This window comes from Astyanax mexicanus, chromosome 7 (assembly GCF_023375975.1).
Source record: "Astyanax mexicanus isolate ESR-SI-001 chromosome 7, AstMex3_surface, whole genome shotgun sequence".
Lineage (NCBI taxonomy): Eukaryota > Metazoa > Chordata > Actinopteri > Characiformes > Acestrorhamphidae > Astyanax > Astyanax mexicanus.
In genome coordinates this window covers 18,170,413-18,190,248 of record NC_064414.1, presented here as the reverse complement: position 1 = coordinate 18,190,248, position 19,836 = coordinate 18,170,413, and the positions used below count along the sequence as shown (strand labels likewise).

The 19,836-nt window shown below is 37.1% G+C and overlaps 2 protein-coding genes across 2 annotated transcripts; one reads left to right on the top strand and one right to left on the bottom strand.

Moving 5' to 3' along the window:
* The first annotated feature begins 483 nt into the window (after window positions 1–483).
* On the top strand, window positions 484–4,129 carry LOC103046257 (cystatin-F). The gene is made up of 4 exons (XM_049481419.1): window positions 484–1,045; window positions 2,845–3,020; window positions 3,106–3,225; window positions 3,416–4,129. The coding sequence occupies exons 1-4, from the start codon at window positions 985–987 to the stop codon at window positions 3,506–3,508; spliced, it is 450 nt and encodes a 149-aa protein (XP_049337376.1). The 5' UTR covers window positions 484–984; the 3' UTR covers window positions 3,509–4,129.
* Window positions 4,130–4,584: 455 nt separating this feature from the next.
* LOC103045944 (adipocyte plasma membrane associated protein) lies at window positions 4,585–18,935 on the bottom strand. The gene is made up of 9 exons (XM_007247365.4): window positions 18,648–18,935; window positions 18,300–18,416; window positions 15,717–15,832; window positions 15,273–15,365; window positions 12,285–12,401; window positions 11,797–11,971; window positions 11,522–11,656; window positions 8,788–8,980; window positions 4,585–6,710 (listed from the first exon to the last, which is right to left on the bottom strand). The coding sequence occupies exons 1-9, from the start codon at window positions 18,737–18,739 to the stop codon at window positions 6,501–6,503; spliced, it is 1,248 nt and encodes a 415-aa protein (XP_007247427.1). The 5' UTR covers window positions 18,740–18,935; the 3' UTR covers window positions 4,585–6,500.
* Window positions 18,936–19,836: the final 901 nt, after the last annotated feature.

The window sequence follows — 19,836 nt, the reverse complement described above, 5'->3', positions numbered from 1 at the left end:
TTGGTCAGTGTTTGTCTATTTTGCACACAAAGTCCAGTTGACAGATAATGTATAGTATAGTATAGTTATTTGTTAATTGTCTTAAGCAAATTTTTTACGATATTCTGTGGTCAAGACAGTTCTTAAGTCAATCTTAGTTAATTAATCCAGAAAAGAAAAGAAATGTTCCACCGAATCTGACATTTCTGTCCTAAGGAAATTGCATGCATAAATGTGGACTTTAAAATAACTTTAAAATACATTTTATTATTAAGTATATTGACGTGTACATTGACCTAATTGCGAAAGTAAAATGTATAATTAAAAACCATAATAAAAGTAGTGTTTACTGTTCAATTTGGCACTAATTCGACAAGTACACCCCCCCCCCCTCCCCCCCCCGTGATGTGTGGGCGTGGCCTAGGTGAGCTCTGTCTGTCTGTATCTCGCCTGTATTTTAACGCTGAACACATGAATTCACGCGGCTTTGCTCGCATATCTCTCACATGGTCACACATGCAGTGCTGGTGTGTGGTTATCAGGGCAGGATGTGGGGGAGGACCGCGAGGGTCTGCTGGCTGCTTTAAACTCGAACTAAAAAAACTCTTTCCTCACATTCAGAGCGTTTTTAGCCCTGAAGCTCTCGGTTTCATTCAAGTTCACAACATTTCATAACAAGACAAGCAAGTCTAACCTGCATTTCTCCCCATTCCATTCATTCCAGATTCATTTAAACCTTCTGACCATCAGTACCAACCTGAAGTGGGGCAGGAACCAACATCTACGGACAGTAAAATACTCATTTAACATGATTAACATGATTAAACTGCTTTCTACATACATTTTTCTTCATTGTGCTGTCTATGAGTGGGCAGTCTAGTCATAGTAAGTTAGTGTCAGTGGAGAATCTGAGTGCAGAGTGGAGGACTGCAGCAGTTAAGGAGGGTGGTTAAAGTGTTGCTGCACAGGAAGTTGCTGAGCAAAGTTGAGAGAGCTTGCACAGACATGGAGGTCTGTCATCACTTTTTGCTTCTTGTCTTTCTGGTTGGCCTTTGCTCAACAATCGGTAAGAATTCTTCTAATATACATCTATTTTAATTAACACTTTGTTTTCTTAATGTTTGGTGAAACTGCTAGGCTTTGGTTGGCTTGGCCTTGAAACTTTTGGCCTTGGTGATTTTTAAGCTGGTCTAAAGTGTAGCCTGGAAGGAAATTGAAAAATGACAATTTTATTCCAATCATGTGTTTGATTGGACAAGATATGTTTGGTTAATTTGGTATTCACCCATTAACTCATTCACTATTCACAGCATGCTGTCCATACACTACATGACTTTGAAAAGACTTTTAACAGACACCCTCTCACATCTAAAGACAAGTCACAGACTTTCTAGTTACAGACTAGTCACAGGCTAAGATTCAGTGTATACAATAATACAGGGAGGCGGCGGTGTGCCCGACTTTCTCAGAGCGACACGAACAAAAGCTGTGTTTGCATAGGTTCACTCATTAAGTCATTCACTGTTACTACACAGCATTTGCTATATAGCGAACTGACTAGAGAACAACCAAACAAAACCCAAACTTTGTTTGTGCCGCTCTGAGGATGTCTGTCACAACACCACCACACTGCATCATGGTTCCCTAGTTAGTATACTATGTAGTATAATAATTGCTACATAGTGAATAGTAAATGATTTAATGAGTTAGCCATTCCAAACACAGCTCTAGGAAACATTGTCTGTACACTACATTTAGTAATGTATTTGTGGGTATTTGAAATGTTTCACATGCATTCAAAGCTGGTCTAAACCGGCCTGTGCTGATGTGGTGCTGGTTAACCAGCAAACCCATGTACAAAAGCATGTACGACTCTTTCTCTCTCTTTTTTGGCTGTCACTAGTAAGTGACTAGCTTACTAGTTTCATTTGCTATCGATCAGCAACATGCACTAAAAATAATTTTGAGAGCAGAAGCATGTGCATCAACACAGGACTAAAACAATTAGACTGTCACTAAAATAACAGTAGATATTGTTCTGTAATTTTCTCTGGGTGGAGGCAGAACATGACCACATGCCTAATCTGGTTCTACCCCGGTCTGGTATCTAGATTGAGTATCAGGATTCTATTTAAATAAGTCCCAGCCACATGAAAATGTAAGTGTGAACTCATTCAAGATGCATTTACAACATATCTGATCACTCAAACCACTTCAGGAAGGCGCCTGAGAAACATTTGAGCTTTTGTACCAGTGCAAATGCATTTGTCTCATATATATTCATATATTCATGTATGACTGTTTTTCTGTTGCATGTCAATGCCTTCAGAAAGTGTTCCTTCCGCTTGCTTTGTTTTAAACTTTGAAGTGAACCTGAGAGTGGTGCTGGGTCAGTGAAACATTCAGTTTGTACGCATTTAACATTTCACAAACCACGATGGCATATGTGTGCCACAAATACATCGTAGGAGTCATTATCAGCCACCAGTCATTATTATTGTGACCTACTGCATCTGGTTAGAATTGTCAGCACGAATAGAAAGCAAATGCACATTCAATGCAGGAGGCCCCCCGTGTCATGACACTACTAGCTCCTGGCATTCATGGAATGTCTGTCATTTTAGTGTAGTTTACTGTATAGTAAAATAAGTTCCCTTTTTATTAATGCTACAAAATATAAAGAAATTGAAGGGGGGTCTGCACAGTACTTTAGCTTTGTAGATTTTATGCAAATAAAGAAGTGATTTATCCAATAGACTACACTTGTGGTGAGATTAAAATGCAGGTGAAAGGCAGGTGTGATTGGGTGGCTTAGCGCATGAACAGTCTTGTACTAAAGTAATATTGTGTTTGAATGTTTTCCAGAAAAAGGTCCAGTTCATGCTTTTGTGAGTGGACCAATTCCTGGCAAACCGCAAAATGTCAGCACGAATGACACAGGAGTTAAAGAGGCCGTGCAAAGTGCAGTCTACCTATTCAACAACCAGTCCAATGATCTGTTTTTTTTCAAGGCATCAGCGATTGATGATGCCCAAAGACAGGTACAGTACCGTTTGCTATTGTTATTAAATGTTTGTGTGATTTGTACCATCCAATTAATGGCATGTTACCTTTGTCTGCTTGTAGATTGTTAAAGGTGTCAAGTATCTGCTGAAGGTGGAGATATCTCGCACCGTGTGTCAGAAGAGAGAGAGTAATGTGGATCTTGCTAACTGTGACTTCCAGCCGCATGGTGTGTTGCAGCAGGTATAGTGCAGGCTTGTTTTTTTATGTAATGTGTGCAAATAAAATAGAAATTTTGACTTTACCATAATTCCTTTTTATTTTATTCAGTAGTGCATTTTCTGTCCAAGCCATTCATTTAAATGTATCTACTTTTAATTCAGTGACATCATTTGCAACCTTAGAACTAGCAGGATTCCTGTTTATCTTTCAGACATTTCTCTGTAAAGCTGAAGTGTGGGCCATACCATGGCAGAAGATAATGAAGACCACATCTTGCTTCTGTCTTCCTTCACACAGGTCTTAATATGCCATTTTCAGAAAAAGAAAAAACATGAAAAGTGAATCTGAAATGGCATGGAATGCTAATTAATTTAATGGTGAATTCCCACAGAATAAAATACCCCACTGCGAGCTGAAAGAGATATGGATGCAGACTTTTGATCATGTCCAGTGGCTAGTTATCATTTCTTCTCAGATCTGACTCACTGTAAGTTCACAATATCAAGCTTGCATGTAATCGTGCAGCATAAATTATTCACAAGCTTCTGCTGCGAGAAGGGCCTGTGATGTGCTGAGGCAGATTTATAGCGCTACTATAGATCAGGGAAAGGGTCTCTTTTTTCGGTTCTGAAGAGGTTTTGACCAGCTCTGAGAAGTAGGACCATTAGATCTCTTACTCTAAACTCAGAGCACTGGAAGCACTTTCTGCAGTTACATACTGCACCTTTTTATACTCAGCCTTATTCAGTTTATCATGTTGCTTGTGGCTACATTACCACAGAATTGGTGATTTGTGAAGTATATGGCTGTGCATGCAAGAGGTGTGTAAAATCCTATAAGCATATATCAATTATTGCTAATTATCAATTCCATTTTAAGAACTACATACAACCCTGTACATACAGAACTGTGCAGAAATCAAAAGAATTTTACAAACAATAAGACCCACTTTTATATTTAAAAAAAAAACCAATGCAAGACCCGCTAGGCCACCAACACGCCCCCATTAGACTAAGCATTGAAAGCTTTCAATTATTGAGAAAAATTACAAATAATGCTCCTCTCGCACTACAGATCTCAAAAATGTCACTGATCATTTTCCCACTGTAATAAGACAACTCTGTGCTTTGAGTCCTGAGTGGTGCAACTAGTTTTAAGTCTTGTGACTAAAATCAGGAAATCATCAGTGTTTCTTCTTGAAGCTTGTTCATCTTCCAGTGTTCAATGTCACTCCCTTGAGTTTGATATGTTTGCTGGCAAGTGGGTAGATATTGGTAGTTAAGCATCAACAATGACTAAATTGTGGAGGAAACAGGTGAGTCCATGGCACAGACCTCATTATCATTGAACACATGTTGAATCATGGGAAAGAAACTAAGAGTATTTTACACTTATAATTCTAATTCAGTATAGGTAACGAGTTTTTAAGGGATAATTTCAGTACAACAAACCATGAGAGAATGTTCTCTTCAATTATTGGTCAGAATAATCAAGCGTGGAAGCAAAAAAAGTAAATACAGTAAGAAGGTCTTGCTTTCTGGACTGGTGCATATTTCTGTGAAGTTTAACACGGAGCAACAGGGGAAATGGCATTTGTTCATAGCTCTAGTAATTATCTGGATAATATGTTAGGTTAAACTATACATGCAGAATGTAATTTATATTAAACGTGGATGTAAATGTGGAGTACAGCTCATAGGGCATTTTCACACCTGTACATTTGGTCTAGTTAGAACTGTACTACATCCTGTTGCAGTCATCAGTGACGTGGTCTACATTTCTCTATTTTTAATATTAATTGGTCTGTAGAATGTTTGTCAAGTGTTTTAGCTCTTTGTCTACGCTTTTTGTACATGCATGAGCCACAGCAGTATGGGTGTAAAATATTACTTTTTTGTTTTTCAATAAGGGTTAATCTACTGTTACCGAAAATAAATTAATTCCCAGTCTAAACATTTGTGTTCATATTGCTGTGTGATGCGCCTGCTCACCAAGGGGAGTCAGATTTCAGCACAATACCAACTCTTTTCTTGTCTGGTTTGTTTATTGACTCTCAACTTCCTGTAATTGGTCCAAAAGTCCGGACCACCTAGAAAAGTTGTTTTCACACTGCAGACAAACTGGACTATAGTTCAGTAGATTCAAACAGAGACCAACACTTTTGGTCCGGACTGTGGTTTGCACCCCTTTCATACCTGCTACTTTTTTCTGACCAAACTCAAAAGTCTGAAAGTCTGGACCAAAAAAAATGTAAAAGCTCCCCCATAGCTGGGTTGGATCCAGGTCTGACAATGTTTTCACCACAAATTACCCACCTCTCAATCGTCTCAGCGCAGTTGTTTAGATCCACATCTGAGAATGATTACTGTATCGACACCTGTCCAAACTTGCACCAAGAGTGAAAACAAACCAGAGTCCAATAACTGAATTAAAAGGTTGAGGTGTGAAAATGCCCATTACAAATTTTTTTGAAGCTGTGGAATTTAGGTACAGAGATAAGAAAAGCAAAACACTGAACACAGTAACAGCAAAAAAAATACTTAAATAAGATTGTGCCTTCTCTGCAATGTGTCTGCTTTTTCCCCAATGATGCTAAAAAATGTAAAGGAAAAATGGTCTCTGACTTTTGCACAGTACTGTGCAACCCACAAAATATGTTTAAAAATGTGATCATCAAAAACAATGTTGGAACAGTTGAACATAATACTGGAAGGGGTGAGTTTGTGAGTGTTTTAGTGCTTGTGAAAAAACATTTTGGTTTGAAGTGATGACATACGTCACACGTCATCATCTGCTTTTATAGTCCTGTTTTAGGCTGTACAAAGAAAAACAGCAGCTCTATTTTAAGGGCCAGATGACAGTTCAGTGCAAATAAAACAAATCAGGTGCACTTTCACTCACAGGTTGAAATGAAAATAATAATGCCAACCCTTAAATAAAACAATCTAGCATATGCGCCGGATGTGCTATTAATACACCACAGAACATAAAAAGAGATGTTAAACATGAAGTCGAACTCACACGGGGCCGAGGTATTAAAAGTCCAAGCGTAAGGAAGTGCTGAAAATGACGTGTTAACAGTCTGAAATGTGTTATGGGAATGTGTTTGAAGGATTCAGGTGGTTTGCTTCAGGTTGGGAATATACGGGAGAGGTTGTGATGGGCTCCAGTTAATGTGGCAGAAGTGTTAATTGCTTCTTCACTGTAGGTGGTGTGAAATGACACAGGATAAGCAGCCCCAAGAAATGCCTTTGTGACCTATATGGCCTCTTGTTCTGCGGAGCGTCAGGATTATTTCACACCTTGCTTAGGTCTAGCTTGCACAGGTACGGTGAACGAAAGGAGCCCAGGTATAGGTGGCCGTTGTGCTCGTGGGCCTCGCTAATGTGGGCTGCCACCATGCCGTGTGGGTCATGAAAGCTGCGTACGCACGTTCCTCCATCCTGCAGCTCCACCACCAGACTGTAACGGGGCACAAACTTCATCAGCATGTCCTGACTGAAGAGCTGAAAGCACAGAGAAATGTCTAAAATGAACAAATCACGTAACCAATTTACCAACACATATTACAAATGCCTGCAAACCCATATACTAATTCTAAGGAGGTTCAGAGCCACTTAATCCAACATGGATTTCTTTATAAATAAATTTTCTCCCCAATTAAAAAGGCCAATTACCACACCCACTCAATAGTCCTCCCACTATCACTAGCAATGCCTCGAATCCCTAGGAGTCATATCTTTCATAACTAGAGAAATGATGAGAGACACCCAATACCCACCCAGAGAGAGCAAGGACAATTGTGCTCTCTCGGGCTCTGGTTGCTGATGGCAAGCAGCATGACCTGGAATTTGAACTGGTGAACCTTGGAAAATTGAGGCAACTCCTTAATCAGCTTGACTACTCAGAGCCTGACATTAATTTCTTATTTATTTATTTCTAACTGTATCCTAACTTTGGAAGGCCAATTAACCAAACCCCACACATATGAACTTCCGCAATCACTAGTAATGCCCCCAAGCTGTGACTTTTGCTGCATCTCCTGTCCTCCCCTACCTTCTTACTGCCCCTCTTTTACCCAAAAGAAGACAGATAAATCAAGAAAAGGAGAGAAACAGGAGAAATGAAGAGTAGGAGCAGTAATTGGGGAATTGAACAGCTGATTTCCTTCCAATCTAATGTTGACTACTAATGAGCTCAGCCAATCACAATGCTAATGCCAATGCTTACTCCTTATACTGCTGCTGAGCCAATTAAAGCTGCTGTACAGAGAACGCACATAAACTGCAATTTCACCATTTTAATTGTGTTAATTGTCTGAATATTTAAACTACTGCTGATTGCAGAAACACAGAGAACAGTATAATCAGACTGTACTTTCTTCATATGCTGTGATGGTGACTGATTAACGCTATTGTTTTCCTTTGTAGCGTACTGTTTTATAAGGTTTTATATTTTTAGTTTTAAAGAGGAATTTATAATAATGCTAAAGCTTTGCTTAAAAGCCTGTACCAATACAGCTGCAGTGATCTGCATAAAAACATGTAAATTGCAATCAGCTAGATTTCTCCATACAATTGTCTGATGTCCCAATCACGTTTTTTTGCCCCTCAGTCGTTTAATACAATACAATACAATACTATGAAATGCAGTAAAAAAAAAGAGATTTTTTTATCACAAAAAACATGTACTAAATACTATATAAATGTTTTCCATTTAAATATGCATATTTTCTTAAATAAACAAACAAAAAAATGTCTAATCAAATATGAGACAGAAATACCTTGTCACAATTCTCTGAGTATACTAAGGCAACACAGTTTAAAAAAACCCTGTTAAATTGCATTTTACAAACAAAATCTAACCTTTTACTCTAAACAAATGCATATTTATTAGGCAATTAAACACAAACAATACTTATGAGAAAACAATCACTAGCAGAGATTTATTGTTATTGTTTTTCAAGTTGGATATTGGACAGGATTTTACTGGTTCATATTTTACTTTGTCCTGTTTAATACTTAATGTTCTCTTTTAGTTGCCCAAATGGATCCAAACAAAATAACTGAAATGTAACTAATACTTCTTAAAAAGTCCAAGGTGTTTTAGCAAAGCTGCTTGCTATGCACATTATATATAAAATTATAAAAACAGATTTCTGGGTTCCCCATGCTTTGCACATTTCTGTGTTTTCACATAATCCAGCAATATAAATAAAATATACTACTGTAATTACTAAAATTATTATAACAATAATACACACATATTTTAGGATTCCAATGTCTGAGACTGGGCTAAAATAATCATTTATTGAACATATTCCAAGCATCACTGTAGTTATTCAAGTCATATATGCAGTTTTGTTCATTATAAAATAATCATTACTTTAAATAGAATAAAGCTAGTGTTTAATTTTGGGCTGAATGGTGTTCAAAATTAACATTTTGTGGCACAGCCTTATACCAAAATTCACTTTTATACCCGTATACTTCACATCACTGTGATGTTCTTTCCTCATCTTAACAATATTATATTACCACCTCACAATGGGAAATGGTTTTAATAAAAAATAATTGCACATACTTTGAATATGAGCTTCTTAATCCAGGGCCTTTGGGAGAGGAAGTCAAGCATGGAGAAACCTGGGTTAGGCCTCACAGCTGACATGGCCACCCAGTAACCCCCTGAGGAGCTGCGTCGGATGTTGTCAGGGAAACCCGGGAGATTGTCTATAAAAGTATCCATGCCTCCCTTATTGAGACCAGCCACATGAACCCTGTGGAAAAATCAGACAGGTAAACATTTGTCATCGTCATAGCTTGTCATAGCTTCAATTAGCTTAAATAGCCTAATATGCTAATAAAAATCAACTACAAACTATTATTAATTAGAAAAGTATTATACAAATATTTACTGAACACTTAACCTTCAGCACAGGTGTCAAAATAGTCACATTTATTACTCAGGTAGAAGTATGAATACTATATAGTATATAGGTCACCTCAAGCTTTAATGTATAAAAGTAAAAGTAATGTAAGATGGGAAAAATGCCATTAAGGACAAACGTTAGGCCATGGCACGAGCCTATAGAGCACTACTCCACCTATCCAAAAATTATTAGCAACTTAGTCGGGACATTTCGCTCAAGTTCTGCGTTTCTGCCACAAATCATCTGCATACTCAGGCCAGAATAAAAACATGCTGAAATTAAATACGAGTAACGAGCCTAATTTAAAATGTAAGGAGAAGAAATTACAGATAATTGTGTAAAAATAAATAAAATGTGAAAAAAATATACTTAATTAAGGTAACAAAGTACTTGTACTTAATTACTTGACACCACTTTTCCAAAATTTCCCCTCTGGGATCAATAAAGCATCCATCCATCCATCCTCTCAGCCATCCATCCATACATACATGCATACATAAATGATATGCAAGTGCTGTCTTGGAAGTTTAAGAAAGTCTTCAGTGCTTTATGAAGATCAATATCTATAGAAGCAGAGTGCACACTACATGCTGTGAGATTTAAAACTAAAATAAATATCCAACTGTGTGTAGAAGCAAGATCACTGACTTATTGAATCTTGTGCAGCTGATAACACTTAAAAAATCTGGTTTCCTGGGAGCCCTTTGTGAGCTCTCCAATTCTCAATTTGACATCCCTACTTCACCTAAAAACGGCAAGATTAACAATAAATGAAATCTCTGCTCCCCTTCACTCTTATTTAAAAATGAGGCTGCTGCTGAAGTTAAGCTGAAAAGGGTAGAGGTATGCCATGTATCATACATGATAATATAGTTTAAATGTTTTTTTCTTTATTTAAAAAACAATGAAAAAAAAAAATCCATACTGCGATATTAGCGATGTTCTGACTTGAAAGCAGTCAATTTTACCATGAAGCTTTAAAAGTAATCTTGTACCGGTATATGTTTTTATGTTGCAGTTTATACTCCTGCTCTAAATATTCTTCACTTCGGTTCTGCAGTAAATTGTTTTGTTACATTACATTATTAGTATAGTACCTTATTTATTTTGTGTTGGATTATTTCATTCAAAAACAAAAACTTTTTTGTCACCATAGTATATTCTTGTTTTGTCAGATCATCAAGAATATCCTTAATCGCTAAAAATATCCTGAAATATTGCCCACCCCTACTGTCCAGTTTCTAATGTGAAAGGTCTAACAGTAACCACAGTAAGGAGAGAACATAAAAAAAACCTTCATTAAAGCATTTTTACATATTTTCCACTCACTTTGACCACACTCATGCTTCACTGTTGGAGCAAGCACACTATTCATCTCCACACAGGAGCTTATTGTAGGACCTTGTTACCTAGCAACAGCAGGCTTGCATCATTTATCCAGGTGAGGCTTGGGGGAAACACGTACCGCCTCCAGCCCATTTAAGAAGTATGAGAGCGGAGTCAGGAGGGCGGAGTTAATTTACATCAAGAACTTGCTTGTGAGAGGTAGAGGGGAGAATTTTAACCATGACAATGAAACAACCTCAAGCTGACCTGGAAATGTGCCAATAACATGCGATTGGTGAAAAAAGGAAAAAAAATGCTAAACTAACTTATATGGCCCTAAAATTATATCCCAATACTTTGTTATTTTTGTGATAATTTTGGTGAATAAAAAACAAACATTAAGCAGAAATGTAAAGAATCTGTAAACATTTGTCTATATTGGAAACAACAGTAAACAACTTGAGACCCTGATTTTCTAAAATAACAATAATGTAATAAAATAACAAAAACTGACCACAAAAAAAAAAAAAAAAACACTTTTTAAACATAATATTATCATCATCACAAACGTTTTTTTTAATTATTTAAAATGTGATCACCACTAGAGCTTAGTGAATAAAGCAAGCAGATAAAATGTCCCTCAAATCAAGGGCAAGCCAATTCCCATTTGAAAGTCTGGAATAGCCTGCCACTCTTTATAAAGTTCTCCTTTATGCTAGACTAAACTAAATAACGCTAAACTTTTAACACTAACTTTGAGACTCATCTATTTGCCCTGGCATTTGAATCCTCTTATGAATTATGTTGAATTCTTTGTTCTTTTTATTGTTGTGTATTTATTGTTTTACCAAATGTTTTCCCTATATCCTAGATTAGGAGTTACGAATACTAAATTTTGTTTTATTGTACAGCACTTTGGTTGACACTTGATGTCCTTTAAAAATATGATGTGCTTTATAAATAAATCTGACTTGACTTGACTCATAAGCTAATCATGGACATCAGCAAAAGAGTAATTTAATGGTAAATCAGTCAAGTAAAGTAAAAGTAAAACAGTCTTACCTCCTTATTCTTGCCATTGTAGTTTCAGCCACAAGAACAGACTCTTCATCTGGGAAAAGCTGGATCCCATTAGGGAAGCGCAAGTTCTCCATCATCACAGTAACCTCTTTGGTCTCAAAATCATACTCCAGAACCCTAAAAAACAAATATAAAAAATATGATTAGTGCTACTGAAAAAAGTAACCCTGGTAACTGCAGTTACATCATGGCCATAAACAGACCGTGAACTAGATCTAGTGTTTTGAGCAGTGAGGTATTTGTTAAGCCCCATTTACCGTCCATCTGCTGTAGCCTCCATGATGAGGTTCAGGTAGTCTCTACGCTGCCATCTGCTGCTGGAGTCCGTGAAGTACAACTTCTTCCCATCCTGAGTCACATCCAGGTCATTGACGAAGGATAAGCGCCGACCCCCAACCATCTTCCTGGTGCTGACCAGGAGGGTCGACTCTCCTGAACACCGAACACCAGAGAGAGAGCGAGAGAGAGTGATGTAAAGAGGAATCTTCCACTTAATACATAAAAACTTATGTAATGATGTGCTACTGACAGAAAGATAATGTATAAAAAAAGAGAAATAGAAATTAAAGAGAAAATAAAAAGACTGAAAGAGAAAAAAAGAGAAAGAAAGACAACTCAGGAAATGAAGAAAACATTAGAATGATTGGCATAGAAACATAAATACACAATAAAAAGAATGAAATGGAAAATGTAAGAAAAGAAAGTGAGAATGAAAAAAAGAAAGAAAGACAGATAGACTTCTAACCTGTGACGGGATTAACCTCAAACAGCCCCAAATAGGCGTCCGCAACAAACAAGGTGCCATTGGGGCCCACTTTGATTCCTAGTGGCCGTCCACACACATGCTCCTGCTCTCGAGAGCCTTAATAATGAGAGAGAAAATAGCCTTCATTACTCCTGACCACCTGCAGCACTCTCTCTTACAGAGCCCACAACACCACATCACACAGCGATCACATCTCCACCAGACAGAGCACACACTGTAAAAAACGCAGTCTGATACTGCAAAATCTTCTTATAGCCTTCCTTCTCCCATATATACTTTTATTTTAAACGTGTGCACCCCACATCAGTAGTTAAAGCAGTAGTATTATACATCTGACATCTGAGGTAAATGGATTGCAGCATTAGTTAAATGTTTGATGAGTCAGAGAATTAATCAAGCTTAAACATTTAATTAAGCTGAAACTTGCACATGTACTACATATGGGTATTGGCAGTAGGGGTGGGCAATATGGCCCCAGAGTATGATCACAATATTTTAAGATAAATATTTTACGATAACAATATTCTAGGTGACAACAAAACTCTAATTTTAAAAATATATTATTGTAATAAAATTTATAAATAATTCAATAATAATACAATTACAGTTTTATTTAGTATACAAGTTCCAAACATTCAGTAAACACTAAACAACGTAATGTAACAAAAATCTTACACAATAACTGCAGAATATTTAATGTGTAAACACTGCAAACACAAACAATTATACAAACAAACTTTCTTACAGCTTCTTAAGCGAATCACAATCAAAATAATCTCCATTATCATGACTTGGATTTTTTTTTTTGTTACCAAATTGATTGTGATATTATTAAAACCAATAGATTAGGCACACCCCTAATGCGCAGTTTTGTATTTGATTTTCTTAACAGCCCTGTTCAGTATTGCACCATCAACTGAAAACTGTGTGTGTGTGTGTGTGTGTGTGGAGTAAGAGTTCCTGTAGTTATTTTGGCCCAATCATCACAGTCCCCTGCATATCTCTTTAGCATTTTAAAATGCAACAGACATGATTAGAGGAAGATATGAACTGTAATGCTCTTAGACTTTACTTAACAATGCAGGTTTTTAACTTTCTTGCACTAAATGAGTTAGGGGCTGTCCAAAAATAACCGAAAGAAAATAAAAGGGTTGCTATTTCTATTAACATCTCTGAGAGGACATCAACAGAGCATTCTAGAAACATCACTGATTATGTCCCCAAGAAATGCGTATATACTTACAGAGATATTCCTGTTTCTGTACTACTATTCATAATACAAGCAACATTTTTCTTCTAGTAATTTTAAGACAGTCCCTGGTTTACTTTGATGCAGATAATGTTACTGTCTTATCAATCTTGCTAACTGTCTAATGTGGGTGTGTTTAAAGCCAGTCTTGGGGGGGGGGGGGGGGGCATATGTGGGTGTGAACAACTGTCTAGCCTTTGGCAAGGATTTTAAGTTCTGTTAAGATCTGTTTTGTCATTTTGTTCAAAATCCTGCAACTAGTGTTTCTTCCATGTATGCACAACATCTTTGTAAATAAGATCCAAGTGCTGGTATGAACAAAAAAGTCAGGACCTCTAACTCCCACATTTACAATTTGCTGGAGTCACTATGGAACATCAGAAGTCTGTGGACACTGTTAAGTTGAAAAGCATATTGATAAGACCAGGAGGACTGAAAATCACAAAAAAGCACCTGATCAGCAGTTTTGACACATCATCCAAAAGACACATGTGTTGAGTAACATTACATCAGGACTGATATGTGGAAGAAAGGCAACCAACCCAATTGTGGGCCAATTGTGCTTGGCCTCCGACTGCTGATGCAAAGCATCATGATCCAGGATCATTTTAAAAAAATAATTTCTATGATTTTTTCGTGAATTCCATGCCTTCGAGGCAAATTTTTATGACCATACGATTTTTTAAACATCAGTGCAGACATGGACAATAAAACCAAAAATCAACTAAAACTATAATTAAAATAGATTTGAGTATGTCTAAAATTAATCAGATAAAATGTTGACACGCAATGTTTAATAGTAAAATGTTTAATAATCAAAATTCCGCCATTTTCAACTTCTTTACTGTGATGAAAGGCGTCTGATATCTGTGTATTATGCTTGTATGTGTGTGAAATTGCAGCCTGCTCTTCCCTGATTGGCTTGACGCAGCGCGGCAGCCAAATTTATTTAAATAAAGTTGAGCTCTGCTTAACTTTTTCGCATGGAGGGCAGGGATGCTTTCAACGCAATACTATCCAGCATGCACCTCGGCATGCGGCGGCTCTTTCCATTGAAATTAATAGGATGCGTCAAGGCTTAAGAGCTAGTGGACACGTACCGTAAGAGCCAACAACTACAGCAATTTTAACTCACTGTTTGTCATCCTCACCTGAGGACCCGCATCACAAAACAAATCAATCTCGGTGCATTTAAGCTGTGTGTACAAGCTTTCCTAGAGTTTAATATGTCAAACAACTGTTTTTTTTTTTACTTTTCCAAATAACGTCATGCAGTATTTATTCTAAGGCCACGTCTAAAATGATACCCTGTCCCCATGTAGTGCTATGTGTAGTTATTCATATTTACCACTCAGTTTGACAACTTTCTGTTTAACATCTTGTCATTCTTTAACAATTTTGTGTTTTGTGCACTATGTAGAAAATATGATGTGATGTGATGCTATGTGATGGTACCAATAGTTTCTTCCCAGTTAATTCAATGCTCCTCTTTTTTCTTACTTACAGTCAAAGACAATGCAAAATTACAGAAAATTTCCGTCTCATTTATTTACACATTAAGTTGCATTCAATTCAAAAGTAACACCCTTTATAACAGAAAAAACAAGGCAGTTTACTGACAATGCAACTCTGCTGACAAAGACCTATTTGACTGTGGATCATTGTATCATTTAACCAGTGAGAAACTTGATAGGAATGTTCTCATAAACTTAGCTTACCACATGGAGGCTGGCCAAGAGTCGCCAAAACAGTAATTTTCCTTCCATCAATTTTCACAATCTTTCCATCAGAAGTACCCGTATACAGAACATCTGCATGGGACAAAATAGATAGATAGATAAATAAATAAATAAATAAATAAATAAATAAATAAAGGAACATTAAGTTCCTGCACTAATTAACACACAATTTGCTTGAAGTAAAAAAAAAAAATCTTCTAATTCACATAAAATAAATTCAGATTATGCACTGACAAAATGGCTGAAAAAAAGACTGTCAAATATAAGAAGCACATATCATATCATAGTTCAACTTTGCACATGATGCAGCCAGATGACCTTTCACCTACTTGGCATTCTCCACTCTGTTCTGTGCCACTCCTCACACGATTGCAAACATAGTGAAGCACACAGGGTAAAAGGACACCAGCAGCATGCACTGACCTCCAATATTGGCAATAGATTCTGGCCCGACGAGCTGGTCTTCCAACAGTCTCTCTGCCTGCCGCAGCTTTAGGTTGGGTTCAAAGCAGCCGGTCATCAAGGGTGGCTCATTGAGGCTAGCACAGTATAAGCAGCATTAAAAGACATAAAAGAAAAAGAACATAAAAGGGAGATGGGGGGGAACAGCATTAATTAAACGCATGGTTCTTAGGGGCATCTAATCCCAGTGCAGGCTGGATTTAGGACCAGAGAAATTGGAAGAGACAGGCTGCAGTGCTCAACAGCAGCAGCAGCAGCACTGGCAAAGAGACCAATCATTAAGCACTTCCACAGGACTGAGAGAGGAATCTAAATGAGGAGAAGCTGCAGATTGGTTCACCTTTAGTGCCAAGAGTACTTAAATATTCAGCAGTGATGCTGGACTTGACCCATAAAAGAAGCTAGAGGATCAGAGCTCAGCAGATCAGCTTGTACATGTAGGGAGATTTCTAATATTATCAAAAAATATATTAAATAAACTCTTTTCATAATTTTATTTTGTCTATTAAGGCATTCACATAGGCAGAACCTCATATACTTTACAGTAAGTCTCAGATTCATCATCTATAAGAAATGTTCCAGCCTGGTACACTAATGACTAAACACAGGGAGTGTTAAGAAATTGTACAGTCTGACATGTTGAAACAACATTGATGGCAAAGTAGTGTTGTAATGATGTTGAGAAACTGCTACAGCCTCTTCAAAATAGAAGCAGAGATTTAGACCCCATTACAAAAGTATACATTTACAGCTTAGAAGATCATGCAAATTATTTTGTGCAATATTTTGTTTAATATCAGCTTATAAAAGCATATAAACTTAGTTCCTATTTTTCTTTTTTATGTAAGTAGATTCATATATAGGGCATTAGTGACAATACTTTTGGTGGTAACCATTAACAGGCATGTGGTAACTTATTAATAATTTCCTTGGTAAAATCAATTATTAAGTGAAACAATTTAAAATAATCATGAATTAGTTTAAGCTCCTTTAATGTTTTTCGGCCCTTGGCTCAGCTAAGAATGTTTGTGTTCACCACGGACCACTACCTTACTCTTCCTCGCTCTACCTCCAGCCTAGTTAATTCAGATCAGCACAGTCTGCAGTAAGAAGATCTCCCTCTGTTGTTGCACACGGATAATACAATTTTCATTTGCTGTAATTCACTTTGTTATCGTAGATATTTTAATGTGTTTATTATGAAAACAATTAAAATACAATTATCTTACAGCCCTATCCAGAGAACAAAAATATGTTAATTCACGTAAAATTGATTATTGAAAAATTATTTATTTGTGTTGAATATGAATATGTACATCTTGTTTGTATTCTATTCACATAGCTTATAATGTGCTCTTACAGAGTAGAAAAGGAAATTCATATTAAATAATTGTTACTTTTATTTGTGGTGAGCAGCTTTCAACTAAAAACTCATAATTGATCATTTTCATGATGTTCCTTTATAATTAATTGGTTGCAATTTTATTATAATTTTGTTAAAAGTATTATAAAGAACACAGTGATATTTCAGAAGTGAAATGATTTAGTTTCGAAGATTTAAAGAAAGACGTGTTTATCTTCTTAGTGTCTTCTCTGAAGAGTGGCAACATGGGAGCCTCAAAACACAACTCTCAAATGACCTGAAAACAAAGGTTGTTCAACATCATGGTTTAGGGGAAGGATACAAAAGGCTAGCTCAGAAATTTTAGCTGACAGTATACACAAACCTGAATATAATTGAAAATCTGTGGTGTGATTTAAAGCGGGCCTGTTTATGCTCGGAAACCATCAAACCTGACTGAACTGGAGATGTTTCGTAAAAAAAGAATGGTCCAAAATACCTTCAACCAGAAGCCAGACTCTCATTGGAAGCTATTGGAAGCATTTAGAGGCTGTTATCTCTGAAAAATGAGGATCTTAAAATATTAAATATTGATGTATATTTTCTGTTGGGGTGCCCAAATGTATTCAATTATCCTCCCTAATTTTGTTTATAGAACTATTGCACACTTTCTGTAAATCCTATACATTCCATTTCACTTCTCAAATATCAGTAGTGTTCATCTGCTATATGATATATTTAACAGAAACTGCTTATCCAAATAACCAAGTTTTTATAAAACAAATCATGAAAATTATAAGGGGGTGACCAAACTTTTTTACACCACTGTACCCTAAAATATTGTGATTGTATTTTAGGGTCATATCCCTAATTTTTAGCCAGCTAAAAACAATCTATGCTGGTCAGAAGTTAGTTAATGAGCTAGTTTACCAGTAAAGGGTAAGTTTTTTTGTTTTTTTCTGGTCGCCCTGCTGGTATTGAGCTGGATTATTTTTTATTAGTGTGGTTTGAGAAAAGGTAAAGCAGGTCAGTAGTGGTCTGTGGTGTGTACTCTGTTGAAGGCTGTTTTTATCTCATGGCTCTTTACACTGCTGTATGAAAGGTGTGCTGCAGTGTGTTGTTTGATTGTATTGAAGCGTAAAATCAGTGGAGAATTCGTTTCTTCCCTCAGGTTTCAGCTCCTCTCGTTCCTCAGCTCTTACCTGAAGGCTTCAGGCTGGATGGGGGACTCCAGTATAAACACGACCACCAGCAGAGGGAAGAGCACGAACCCTCCCAGGGTCAGCAGAGTAACTTTAAACACCTTCCCGCTGTACGTGCTGAAAGAGCAAGGAGAGGGGTTATAATCAGATTTAATCAGATTTAAATATAAACAGTAGTTATAAATATCAGCGCTGCTCTGCTCTGCAGACAGAGACAGATAGAGTGCGGGGCTCCAGCGGCCAGTCTCAGCCCTGTCTCAGGGTAAATATCTACCCTAAATTAGCCATTTAACCGCCTGTAGTAGATAAATACACAGTAATAAACAGAACCCGCTGCCCGCTGCTCACCTCGTGCCTTTGTACTGGGGTTCGTGGGTCTCGTCCGTTATAATCTGGGGTCTGTTTACCCTCCGGAACCGCAGTCCTTCCGGCTCATTCATGCTGATATAAACCCGCCCGGGCTGCGGACTCTCACTGCGCTAATCTTCCACCGGCCCCGATTCACACCCACAGCGCTCTTTCACATCACAGAGTGCAGAGAAAAACACCGAGCTGCTCTAATGTTGTGTATCTGTATATCTGCCCCAGCGCTGCAGCCTAGTAGCGGACACAAATACCACAGAGTCTCTAATACAGCGAGAGAGGGAGAGACTGCACACTTCAGAGAGTCTTCTGTGATAGTTTCACCACCAGAGGGCGCTCCCGAAAAGACTAAAATAAACTGATTCATATGGAGCAATTGAGCAAAAACAGAGTTTATTAATATTAATCAATTTTATTATTAAAATATCCTATCAACGTGCTTAATCCCTGCGCTGCAGCCTTTCGGACAAATATACCAGCCCACATATACCAGATAGTTTCTAATACAGAGAGAAAGAGAGACTGCCCACTTCAGAGTGTCTTCTGTGATTCTTTCACCACCAGAGGGCGCTCCCGCGTGAGACCACAATAAATGGGTTACTATGGAGCAATTCAGCAAAAAAAAATCTTTTTAATGTTTAATTTTTTTATTCTTAAAAAATATATTAATTTTCTCAACACAGAACAACACAGTTATAAACCTTTTAAACATGATCTGATCTGGCCTTTACTTCAGCAATCAGCACAGTTTGCTATAGAAAAAATGGACAAATAAAAGCAAATATATTTGCTGTTTTAGCAAAATACAGCATTTTACTTTTCAATTTCAAGGAATATCCTTAATTACTATTTGTAATTAATGTTTTAGCCCTATAGCTCTATTCAACCCCCTCCGCCTCCTCTCTGGCTCCCTCTAGTGGTGTGCAGTCATAACAGCTATATCTGCGATATAATATTTTCAAATGAAAAGTCCGTTTTCATTGTTTTCATATGAATCTCTCTTTAATTTAGTACTTTATTAATTTTACTAATCTATTGACACACATGCTTCCTTTTTTGTTTGCTTCGTTAACTTTGCTGGTATTTTGCTGGTACATTGAGTTGCATATTAAATGTGTGAAAGGGGCTACATTATTAAATTATTTTGGTCACTGTACTATTTATTTACTATTTT

What these genes read in the sequence shown, in the direction of transcription:
- LOC103046257 (XM_049481419.1), top strand. Translation starts at nt 985, where the DNA reads ATGGAGGTCTGTCATCACTTTTTGCTTCTTGTCTTTCTGGTTGGCCTT. An exon ending in TGGCCTTTGCTCAACAATCG is followed by an intron (nt 1,046 to 2,844) that starts GTAAGAATTCTT and finishes AATGTTTTCCAG; the next exon opens with AAAAAGGTCCAGTTCATGCT. An exon ending in TTGATGATGCCCAAAGACAG is followed by an intron (nt 3,021 to 3,105) that starts GTACAGTACCGT and finishes GTCTGCTTGTAG; the next exon opens with ATTGTTAAAGGTGTCAAGTA.
- LOC103045944 (XM_007247365.4), bottom strand. Translation starts at nt 18,739, where the DNA reads ATGAATGAGCCGGAAGGACTGCGGTTCCGGAGGGTAAACAGACCCCAG. An exon ending in CCCCAGTACAAAGGCACGAG is followed by an intron (nt 18,417 to 18,647) that starts GTGAGCAGCGGG and finishes TTGCTCTTTCAG; the next exon opens with CACGTACAGCGGGAAGGTGT. An exon ending in ACAATGGCAAGAATAAGGAG is followed by an intron (nt 8,981 to 11,521) that starts GTAAGACTGTTT and finishes ATTTTTCCACAG; the next exon opens with GGTTCATGTGGCTGGTCTCA.